This window comes from Coregonus clupeaformis, chromosome 21 (assembly GCF_020615455.1).
Source record: "Coregonus clupeaformis isolate EN_2021a chromosome 21, ASM2061545v1, whole genome shotgun sequence".
Taxonomy (NCBI): Eukaryota; Metazoa; Chordata; class Actinopteri; order Salmoniformes; family Salmonidae; genus Coregonus; species Coregonus clupeaformis.
The window spans coordinates 34,353,678-34,365,943 of record NC_059212.1 but is presented as its reverse complement, the minus strand read 5'-3'; the positions used below and the strand labels follow the sequence as shown (position 1 = coordinate 34,365,943).

General features: G+C 43.8%; 1 protein-coding gene across 1 annotated transcript in view; it reads right to left on the bottom strand.

The window, feature by feature from the left end:
• Positions 1-2,174: 2,174 nt before the first annotated feature.
• The window catches only part of LOC121535309 (tensin-3-like), a 66,697-nt gene continuing 56,605 nt past the window's right edge, over positions 2,175-12,266 (bottom strand). Inside the window, exons 21-26 of the mRNA XM_041842253.2 lie at positions 5,706-5,801; positions 5,390-5,467; positions 4,882-4,962; positions 4,417-4,600; positions 4,150-4,218; positions 2,175-4,016 (exon numbers count right to left, since the gene is read on the bottom strand). Of these exons, the coding sequence (XP_041698187.2) occupies positions 3,842-4,016; positions 4,150-4,218; positions 4,417-4,600; positions 4,882-4,962; positions 5,390-5,467; positions 5,706-5,801 (683 nt within the window). The 3' untranslated portion in view covers positions 2,175-3,841. The remainder of the gene's footprint in view (positions 4,017-4,149; positions 4,219-4,416; positions 4,601-4,881; positions 4,963-5,389; positions 5,468-5,705; positions 5,802-12,266) is intronic.

Below are 12,266 nucleotides of genomic sequence, written 5' to 3'. Positions count from 1 at the left end.
CTCGTCTGAACTTGGTACCGCTGATTTGCCAACTTCTGTCTGTAGCGTTCAAACAGTTTGGGCTACACACTAATATGACCCCTCTATGGATACACACATGCCTCACAAGACTCGTACCAGTAAAAAAAAAATGGAAGTATATATGGAAGTAGATTAGTGCCTAAAAAAAGGGGTTAAATATGTGTAAATATATATATATATAAATAGTTTTCTGATCTTTCTTATATCTCTCAGATATAGGACAAACACTTGAAGACAGACTTCCTTTAGATTTTTTTATGACTATGTAGGAATCTGTTATTCAATGCATTTGTTTCTATGGACTAATAGCAGTAAGGCCAAATTCAATGTTTCATCAAATATATTTTTTATATATTTTTTTTTATACCTAAAGGGGTCCTAAAATTCAAAATCAAATAGCAAATGGTCCATGGTATGACCATCTTAAAACAATTCCATATGTTAGTTTAGTAGAACCCCCCAGCATAGACTCTTACAGATGGGTGTGTTACTAGCACCCTCTTCTGGTTTCCTGGTGGAACAACAGATATACAAAATCATACATACTGCCAAACTCAACAAATCTCTCTATCATTCTGTGGTACCTGAATTGAAACATTCAGCTCTCGCTCTCTCTCTACTTTTTGAGAAGAAATTTTTATTTTATTTTACCAGGCAAGTCAGTTAAGAACAATGACGGCCTACACCAGTCAAACCCGGACGACGCTGGGCTAATTGTGCGCCGCCCTATGGGACTCCCCATCACAGCCGGTTGTGAAACAGCCTGGAATCGAACCAGGGGGTCCGTAGTGACACCTCAAGCACTGAGATGCAGTGCCTTAGACCAGTGCGCCATTCGGGAGCGCAGCGGACCAATGACATTACTTTTCCCTTTTGAATGGACCAATGACATTACTTTTCCCTTTTGTTTATTTACGTCTAACATTGAAAATGCCATTTCTGATATACAAATTAACTGTTCATGTCACTTGCTGCAGGATCAATATGACACTTTATTATTATTCAAAATGTGAGATAGTAAAGGTATTATGAGGTATTATGAGGGACAGACTGTAGATGATACACTACATAACCAAAAGTATGTGGACACCTGTTCGTCGAACATCTCATTCCAAAATCATGGGCATTAATATGGAGTTGTTCCCCCTTTTGCTTCTATAACAGCCTCCTCTCTTCTGGCAAGGATTTCCACTAGATGTTGGAACATTGCTGCGGGGATTTGCTTCCATTCAGCCACAAGAGCATTAGTGAGGTCGGGCACTGATGTTGGGCTATTAGGCCTGGCTCGCAGTTCTTCCACACCAATCTGGACAAACGATTTCTGTAAGGACCTCGCTTTGTGCACGGGGACATTGTCATGCTGAAACAGGAAAGGGCCTTCCCCAAACTGTTGCCACAACTTTGGAAGCACAGAATCGTCTAGAATGTCATTGTATGCTGTAGCGTTAAGATTTCCCTTCACTGGAACTAAGAGGCCTAGCCCGAACCATGAAAAACAGCCCCAGACTATTATTCCTCCTCCACCAAACTTTACAGTTGGCACTATGCATTCGGGCAGGTAGCATTCTCCTGGCATCCGCCAAACCCAGATTTGTCCATCGGACTGCCAGATGGTGAAGCGTGATTCATCACTCCAGAGAACGCATTTCCACTGCTCCAGAGTCCAATGGTGGTGAGCTTTACACCACTCCTGCCGACGCTTGGCATTGCGCATGGTGATCTTAGGCTTGTGTGCGGCTGCTCGGCCATGGAAACCCATTTCATGAAGCTCCTGACTAACAGTTATTGTGCTGACGTTGCTGCCAGAGGAAGTTTGGAACTCTGTAGTGAGTGTTGCAACTGAGGACAGACACATTTTACGCGCTACGTGCCTCAGCACTCGGCGGTCCCATTCTGTGAGCTTGTGTGGCTTACCACTTCGCAGCTGAGCCGTTGTTGCTCCTAGACATTTCCACTTCACTATAACAGCATTTACAGTTGACTGGGGCAGGTCTAGCAGGGCAGAAATTTGACGAACTGACTTTTTGGAAAGGTGGTGTCCTATGACGTTGCCACGTTGAAAGTCATTGAGCTCTTCAGTAAGGCCATTCTACTGCCAATGTTTGTCTATGGAGATTGCATGGCTGTGTACTCGATTTTATACACCTATCAGCAACGGGTGTGCCTGAAATAGCCGAATCCACTAATTTGAAGGCGTGTCCACATACTTTTGTATATATAATGTATAACTAGCACATCATGAGAAAAATTTTAATACATTTACATAAACAATGACTGTATAATATATAAACAAAGCCGTATTGTAGTAGGTGGTCCCTGTGCAGATTATTTGACATAAAGATATAAGTGATCATGAAAGTCAATTTAGACAAGAATTTGATTCAAAAGTTGCGCTTGACTGAGCTCGGGTGGGCAATGTTTACACTTTGCACTTTTCCATCTAGCTCAATAATCATCTACTGTTCCAACACAATATTTTTCTGAATTCTAAATGAAATATATAATACAATATTATTATCTAATATATTTATATATAGAACTGCCAGCCAGGCCTAATCGCCCAACATCAGTGCCCGACCTCACTATATATGTCTATACAGTAAATATATATATATATATATATATATATATATATTTATTTATTAACACTGAGACATTCCAATATATAGTTAGAGGCAATAATATACCACCAAAAATACAATTTAAAACCGTTATTTGAGACAACAGCAATGTATCAATGTTTAAACATTCTTCCAGACAAAGTTTTAATGAATGAATTAATAAATGAGTTTGAAGTAATGAACTTTTTGTCTGTAGTTTAATTAATTCCAACACTCCCCTTCCAGATCATAGCATGTTGATGTATTTTAGTTTTGATAGTAGTTAAACTCACATACATTTCCAGAGTTAGCAACATCAAAGTTCAAGGGACATGATTGGGATGGTAAACATCAGTTTGGGGTAAAGGGATGTTTTTTTTTAAAAGTTCGACCATAAAGTCAATAGATATTACTTTTAAAATAGTATGTGATGCATTTTCATGAAGTAAGGAAAAGTTATGATTTAATGTATTTTGCATTACCCTTTTTAATAGCTTGAGTAATGCTTTATTTATATTGTTTCTTTCTTTTTGGTTAAATATTAGACATGACAAATCCTTACATGCCAGGCTTCTAGGGTCCCCAATAGTATAGTATCACACCATACAGAGCATGTTGAGAATAGGAATACGTAACTAACTTGTAAAGAGCTGGGATACATAAAACTGTAAACCCCTTCAAGACAGAAATACAAACACCTGTATTAGTTCTATAACAATAAATGAACATGAAATACACATGTTATAATATACCTGTTGTATTCTATGTTTCCCTCCGTACACACCCCTAATGCTCATCATAAGGAGAGGCTGTTAGAAAATTAAGTCAAAGGAAGTTTTGAGTTTTCATTTGACTCAAGAAATATTTGATTGAGTCTCCTGTCCTGCTAATGGTCCACAGTTTCCTCTGTGCTGTGACCAGGAGTTGACTTGGATAGGTGGTGGAGTTGTAACTTGTAAGTCTTTGCATGCTCGTTATCAAGAGAAATCTATCCAATGTCCAGTTATCCACTGTTCATTGTATCCCATTCTTAGGTGGTGGAACCATAGAAATAGAATTTCACAGAACTCATTCTAGTTCTGTGGGTGGAACTCTTTTCCACTGCCTTCCAGTCCAATGTATTAAGTCCTGGTTCATAACGCTCAGGTTGAGGGTTGTACAATACAGTTTCCAGTTTTAGAAACAGCCCCATTAGCCAATCAGCTAGCAGCGTGGCAGGTCTACTTGGTCTTCTGGGAGCCAATCATCACCTTGGAGACAAAGTTGACAATGGCACTGGCGGGTTGCTCGGGGTCGTGCTCGGCAAACAGGTGGCACACGTTGTCCTGCCCACTGCCCGTCTTCCTCGCCACAAAGCCAAAGATCTTTGCTGAAGTGCAGCCATGTTTTTTCCACCTAAGAATGGTCAGGGGAAAGAGCACAGGAAGAACATACTGTCAGCAAGGCATAATACAAACAATATAAGGTGATGATATTAGCACCACCAAACTTTATTTCAAATGATGTTCATTCTGGCATCTTTACTCACTTCCGATCTTGAGGGTCCAATGCACAGAAGATGACAGTGTTCACTGCATAATGCCTTCTGAAGAATAACCTGGAAAGAAGAGAAGTATATATTATAGTATATATTACTATATATGTATAATTTTATATTAGCTTTATATGCATTCCTAATGTGACCATACATATAACGTGTGTGTGCGTGTGTGTGTGTGTGTGTGTGTGTGTGTGTCTGTCTGTCTCTGTTTGTTAGTCTGTCTGTCTGTCTGTCTGTGTATTCTCCATGACTCACTTCCTCTGGTTGTCGGTGAGGGTTATACCCTGTGAGGAGACTTTGAAGTGGACCACGGTGGAGGTGGGCAGAGGGTCTGAGCCCAGAGGGTCTGAGCCCAGCGTTACACTGGTGGCCTTCTGCACAGCCTGGTACCCCGTCAGAGACTCCAACTCCACCGAGCCCAGGAACCACACATTACACGCTGCAGAGAAAGACACATGTTACACACTGATGCAAACACACACTACACACTGAACACACACTACACTACACACTGAACACACACAGAAACCACACATTACACACTGCAAGACCAAATACATGTTATCTACACAATCACTTAGGAACCAAGGTTGTTGATGTTGCCCAATACTTAATTATGAGCCTTTAATATACTCGCCATTGATTAATCTAATAGTCATACACCTGTATAAACATGTGCTTATTGATGATTTGTGGTTAGTAAAGGGATTTAAGCCCTACCTGCTCCTTGTTTGAGCAGCTCAGCAGCAGAGTTGGTGATAGATTGTGTAGTAGTATTCTCCAACATGTCTTCAAGAGGATCTATGGACAAAGGGAAAAAAAGGTTTTCTATACGATGTAATGAAGAAAGGGATAAAATAGGGATAAAGGAGAGATAAAGGAGGCATTGCTATATCACTGAATTAAAACAAATCTGATCTCCCTCACTCCTCCTCTCTCTATTGGCCCTGCCACTGATGACATGTGTTTATGGCTACCACATAGAGGCAATTCATCTAAGTTGACAAGAGTTGCATGCACAGGCTTATAAATCGCATCATATATATGTCATTTTAAACTGCACTGCAATTTCCAGCCCTGCCACATTTAGTTACACAGAGTGAAGAGAGAGTAGTGTTCATTTAACTAGCTTTTCCACAGGACACAATATGTTTTCTCAAATAAAACCCTGTCTACTGTGTGAATGTAAAGGCAGTTCTGTTGACGATACTAATAAGTAGTTTCTCACCTCTGTCAGGTATGATGAGTTTGCAAGGCAGGGCCAGGGGAGTGATCGAGTGCTGGCACACCAACGCTGTTAAACTTCCTGTAAACAAAAACAATAGAAAACATACTATAAACATTATAGCAATTTACAGTGGTGATGAGCTTTCAACACAAGGTCTGAAGGTCTGAAGCGCAGTTGTGTTGATTATCCAGTAGAGGGCATTCCGGAACATTTCAATTTATTTAGCTGGTTAAACGGAGTAACCAGCAGAGGTCCCCACTGTTTTTCCACTGTCCTCAACCAAGTATGAAAAGTGTGCTAGAGAAGAGACACTCACCAAAGTAGGGCTCATTGGGACAGCCCTTCAACCGAACTCCTTTCTGTGTACACTCAATCAGGAAGTGACGGACCAGCTCATTGGACAGATCTCCTCCTATCAGAGAGAAAGAGAGAGAACGTTATGATACACAATCATTTAATAAATGCTCATAACATGCTTATAACCCGTAATAATGCACTATACCTGTTGGCTGTAATAAGGGTTAGGGTTTGTGTTACCAGTGTCTAAGTTCTATTACCCCTGTTAACTCCTATTCCTGAATTCTAAGAGTTACATAAATCTTATCCAATCACCGCTGAGATAAGTGGTATTATGATTTAACAACAGCGTGTCCGAGGGGCATGAGGAGTGCATCTGAGGAATGTCCTCCAGTACAAAGGGACCTGAGAAAAGCCTTCATCTGGAGCCGGCTTGGGTTTCAATCTCTTAAGGAGTCACAAAGTAAGGCTGAAGGTGTGGAGAGGGACTGCGTCATGATGTTTCCATAGGTGCCAGCCTGCTGCGAGCCGAGGGGGCGAGCGACAACAGAACAAAAGGAGAGAGGGGTCAGGGCTCAGTGGGTTGTGCTCTGGGCTGGGCATAGGGGCACCAGTGTTGTTCAGCGCGCTGTGTTTTAGGGACCACCCGCTGTAGACGTCTGACATTTTCACTCGTGTACATCTGTGTGGAATGAACAGCTGACTGAAGACGGGACGGCCGGGCATTCGTGGGGTTGAGTCCCTTTCAGCGGTAACATGGGCTTTTTACAACGTGATGAAACTTTGTTGCTCCTTGCTGAAACAAGGAAGGTGTTGTAGCAAACAAGTATTTGGTTGCCTAGGCAACACCCCCCTCCCTGCAGCAGCAGGAGGAGAGGAGAAAATGTGGGTCTTTAAAAAAAAGTACAATATTTATTTATTTAATTTATTCTTCTATTCAAACAATTATAACAGTGACCACGGTCATTTGGCTGGCCAATATGACCAATAACTGTCATCCAAAATTCCATGACCGTCACAGCCCTAGTTAGGGTCAGAGATATCAAGCTTAGTGTTCTGTAGGCCTATTCCTAGAAATATGTCTGAATATGACTTGAGATTATCACAATGATTTGTCTTTTCTTTAGAAGTTCTTCACGTTCGTTTAAATTGAAATATAGCCAGATAACATCGGCCTTAAAAAAAACAAACACATAATTCCAGGAAGAGCTGCATTCCATGAGCAAAGCAAAATATTGCATGACAGGCTATTTCTGAATTGAATTGTGTCCGTATTTCAATGTGCTTTATTAAACATCTACTGTACTGTCCCTGCTAAAAAAACAGCATAGACCAACATCAATTCCAAGCTGGTCCATGCTGGTCTATGCTGGTCAAGCTGGTCTGACCAGCATAGTCTAACTGGTTCTGCTGGCCGACCAGCATGGGCTAGCTGTGTCACGCCCTGGCTCTGGGGACTCTTTAATGTTGAGCCAGGGTGTGTAGTGTCTATGTTGTGTTTTCTATGTGTTTCTTTCTAGTTCGTGTTTTCTATGTTGGCCAGGGTGGTTCCCAATCAGAGGCAGCTGATTCTCGTTGTCTCTGATTGGGAACCATACTTAGGCAGCCGGTTGGCACTAGTTTATTGTGGGATCTTGTTCCGTTAAGGTTTGTGTTGTATGACCTAGGACTTCACGTATCGTGTTGTTGTTTTTGTTCGGGTGTGTGTACTTAATAAAATAATGTACGCTTATCACGCTGCGCCTTGGTCCGCTGTTTATGACGATCGTGACAGAAGATCCCACCAAAGAAGGACCAAGCAGCGTGTTCAGGAGCAAACGCCGGGTAAGGAACTGGAGAAGTTGGCGATGTCCCAGGTGGGCGAATGGTGGTCTTGGGAGGACATGTTCGCGGGCAGAGGGCCATGGGCAAAAGTTAAGGCCCTGGCGAGAGAGGAGGTACGGAGCCAACAGTGCCGTCGTCGGACAGGCGAGAGGCAACCCCAATAAATTATTTTGGGGGGGCACACGGCATGGACGACGGGGATGCTGGAGGCAACTACAGGACGTATCGGCGGATTAGGAGAGGAGGCCACCAGGTTACGGGGGCTATTGGTCATGAGGGAGCAGGAGTTAATTGGTCAGAGGGAGGAGCTACTGGAGGCGATAAGGGAGAAGGAGAGTGTAGAGGCACGGCGAGAGGAACTGAGTAGGCAGCAGAGGGAGCGGTTTATGAGGAAACCCAGTCCCGCTCCTCGCACCAAGCAAGTGGTGTGTGTCACCAGTCCGGTCCGGCCCGTTCCTGATCCCCGCACTAAGCCAGTAGTGCGTGTTCCCAGTACGGCCCGACCCATTCCTGCTTCCCGCACAAGGCCAGTGGTGTGTGTTCCCAGTACGGTCCGGCCCGTTCCTGCTCCCCGCACTAAGTTAGTGGTGCGTGTTCCCAGTACGGCCCAACCCGTTCCTGCTCCCCGCACTAAGTTAGTGGTGCGTGTTCCCAGTACGGCCCGACCCGTTCCTGCTCCCCGCACTAAGCCAGTGGTGCGTGTTCCCAGTACGGCCCGACCCATTCCTGCTTCCCGCACAAGGCCAGTGGTGTGTGTTCCCAGTACGGTCCGGCCCGTTCCTGCTCCCCGCACTAAGTTAGTGGCGCATGTTCCCAGTACGGCCCAACCCGTTCCTGCTCCCCGCACTAAGTTAGTGGTGCGTGTTCCCAGTACGGCCCGACCCGTTCCTGCTCCTCGCACTAAGCCAGTGGTGCGTGTTCCCAGTCCGGCCCGGCCCGTTCCTGCTCCCCGCACTAAGTTAGTGGTGCGTGTTCCCAGTACGGCCCGACCCGTTCCTGCTCCTCGCACTAAGCCAGTGGTGCGTGTTCCCAGTCCGGCCCGGCCCGTTCCTGCTCCCCGCACTAAGTTAGTGGTGCGTGTTCCCAGTACGGCCCAACCCGTTCCTGCTCCCCGCACCAAACCAGTGGTGCGCGTCGCCAGCCCGGTCCGGCCTGTTCCTGCTCCCCGCACCAAGCCAGTGGTGCGCGTCGCCAGCCCGGTCCGGCCTGTTCCTGCTCCCCGCACCAAGCCAGTGGTGCCCGTCGCCAGCCCGGTCCGGCCTGTTCCTGCTCCCCGCACCAAGCCAGTGGTGCGCGTCGCCAGCCTGGTCCGACCTGTTCCTGCTCCCCGCACCAAGCCAGTGGTGCGTGTTGTCAGCCCGGTCCGGCCCGTTCCTGCTCCCCGCACCAAGCCAGTGGTGCGCGTCGTCAGCCCGGTCCGGCCCGTTCCTGTCCCCGCACCAAGCCAGTGGTGCGCGTCGTCAGTCCGGCACAGCTCGTGCCTGTTCCACACCGGAGCCTGAGCAATCCGCTCCACCGGTGTCCAGTCCAGCTCCAGCCAGCGGGACCAGACCAGGGGCGCTACAGGGGGGTAGCGAGAGAGTGGTGGTCACGCCCGGAGCTGGATCCACTGTTTATGACGATCGTGACAAGCTGGTTATGCTGGCAGACCAGCATGGTATAGATAGTCAAGCTGGTCTGACCAGCATGGTCTAGCTAGTTATGTTGGTAGACAAGCTATCGTTGTGTTTTAGTTGGCAACCAGCCTTCGCTGTGTTTTTGCTGGTGACCAGCCTTTGTTGTGTTTTTGCTGGTGAACAGCCTTCACTGTGTTTTTGACACTTGTGACCAACATAAGCTCAAGCAAAACCAGCATCAAAGTAATTTCTATTGGAATTTAGCCAGAGTGGAATCCCACAATCTGCATTCAGAAAGAATGCCAGGGTTGGAAAGATAAGCAAATACATCTAAACTGGAACAACCATTTCAGTAACGGGTACAACAAGTCCAACTAAAAGATTGGATTGGTTTAGAAAGTGTATGTTATTTATCTTTGTGTAGCATAAGACAAATTAACAGATTAATTAATCAATCAATGTATATGCAAAATACAGATATTGAAAGAAGCAATTCTAAAAATCAAACTGCAATAGAGCATGCTGGGAAATATGATAATGAAGGGCGTGATAATGCAGACAAGTTTGCAAGTAACCTCACTTGGGATTTCAACCTCTCGTTTATTGGCTTAGCACACACCCCCGCACCCCCAAAATGTATGGTCACAGTTTTGTGTTTATTAAAAACACAAAACTGGGGGCCTCCCGAGTGGTGTAGCGGTCTAGGGCACTAGATCACAGTGCTTGAGGCGTCACTACAGACCCGGGTTTGATCCCAGTCTGTGTAACAACCGGCCATGACCGAGAGACCCATAGGGCGCCACACAATTGGCCCAGCGTCGTCCGGGTTAGGGGAGGGTTTGGCCGGGGGGGCTTTACTTGGCTCATCATGCTCTAGTGACTCCTTGTGGCGGGTTGGGTGCCTGCAGGCTGACTTTGGTCGTCAGTTGAACAGTGTTTCCTCCTACACATTGGTTAAGCGGGCGGGTGTTAAGAAGCGTGGTTTGGCGGGTAATGTTTTGGAGGACGCATGACTCGACCTTCGCCTCTCCCGAGCCCGTTGGAGAGTTGCAGCGATGAGACAAGATCGCAAATGGGGAGAAAAAAGGGGTAAAATACACACAAAAAAAATCCATAACTTTGATTTCATTATTGTAGTCCTCCAGGTTTATGCATTAATATGCACTGAAAGGTATTGGCACCACTAGGTGGAGCCAGCAGATCTGTTGGTTGGTGACCTTTCACTGGTGATCATGACCTCACTTCCTCATTCTATTGAGAGAACTTTTCCTGAAACCAGACAACTTTCTCGTCTCATAATTCTCCTGTTAAACAGGTTTGTTTTCGTTGAAGCTAGAAAATGCTATGTCTCCCCATTATAAATAATGATACCACGCTAGGTGGAAAGGATTTAAAATGGAGGTGAACCTAACAAAACGACATCGCAGACTTTTCAATATTATAAATATACATTTTTAAGCTCCGGATGACTTTATTTGATTAAATGAAGGCTCCGATTTATATACTTATATGTTGCATTATTGAATCCTTGTAGTTCTATGTTTTTGTCATTTGTTTTTGTCATTTAATTAGAAAGGTCACTAGCTAACCTAGCCTTATGCTAAGCACTAGTGTAGCCCTTGCTTTATTTTTAATTTGTATTTGTATTATTATTATGAACAATAAAACAAATACAAAAACAGAAATATACAAGCAAGAGTACCTAAACCTAACAAACAGGGGTATTACATGTCAAGATTAATGTTCAATTTATTAAAAAGTTTTATGGTACGTATTGCTTTTTTGTTTTTACACTTACTGATAATTTATGCTTAGATGTTCATGTATTTTACTGTAAGTGTAACACGGCTAATGGGGGTCATTGTGGTCGATTGTGTATTATTGGGTAACATTTATGTTTACACTACTATAGTGGGTAATCTGTTGAGATGTGTTGGACAAACATACAATTTGATGTTTTTACATGGTAGATAGCATACCTTTTGCACTATTTGTAAGTGAATAGCCTTTATTTTGGTACAGATACTAATTCATTGAATTGCAATGAATTAGTGCCTTCAGAAAGTATTCATACCCCTTGACTTATTCCACATTTTGTTGTGTTACAGCCTGAATTCAAAATGGATTAAGTCTCTAAGCGCTTTCCACAACTTAATTGTGCAACATTTGCCCATTATTCTTTTCAAAATTCTTCAAGCTCTGACAAATTGGTTGTTGATCATTGCTAGATAACCATTTTCAAGTCTTGCCATAGATTTTCAAGTAGATTTAAGTCAAAACTGTAACTCGGCCATTCAGGAACATTTTCTGTCTTATTGGTAAGCAGATTTGGTCTTGTGTTTAAGGTTATTGTCCTGCTGAAAGGTGAATTCATCTCCCAGTATCTGCTGGAAAGCAGACTGAACCAGGTTTTCCTCAAAGATTTGGCCTGTGCTTAGCTCCATTCCGTTTCTTCTTTATCCTGAAAAACTCCCCAGTCCTTAATGATAACAAGAATACCCCTAACATGATGCAGCCACCACTATGCTTGAAAATATGGAGAGTGGTACTCAGTAATGTGTTGTATTGGATTTGCCCCAAACATAACACTTTGTATTCAGGACAAAAAGTTTATTGATTTGCCACATTTCTTTTGCAGTATTACTTTAGTGCCGTGTTGCAAACAGGATGCATGTTTTGGAATATCTTTATTCTGTAGAAGCTTCCTTGTATTCACCAGTGGTGGAAAAAGTACTAAATGGTCATACTTGAGTAAAAGTAAAGATAGCTTAATAGAAAATGACTAAAGAAAAAGTGAAAGTCACCCAGTAAAATACTACTTGAGTAAAAGTCTAAAAGTATTTGGTTTTAAATATACTTAAGTATCAAAAGTAAATGGAAGTCTCGAGGTTTTGCTCGCCTGAGGTAGAGTATCTTATGATAAGCTGTAGACCACACTATTTACCAAGAGAGTTTTCATCTATATTTTTCATAGCTGTCTATTTACCACCACAAACCAATGCTGGCATTAAGATTGCACTGAATGAGTTGTACAAGGCCATAAATCAACAGGAAAACGCTCATCCAGATGCAGCGCTCCTAGTGGCCGGGGACTTTAATGCAGGGAAACTTAAATCCGTTCTACCTAATTTCTACCAGCA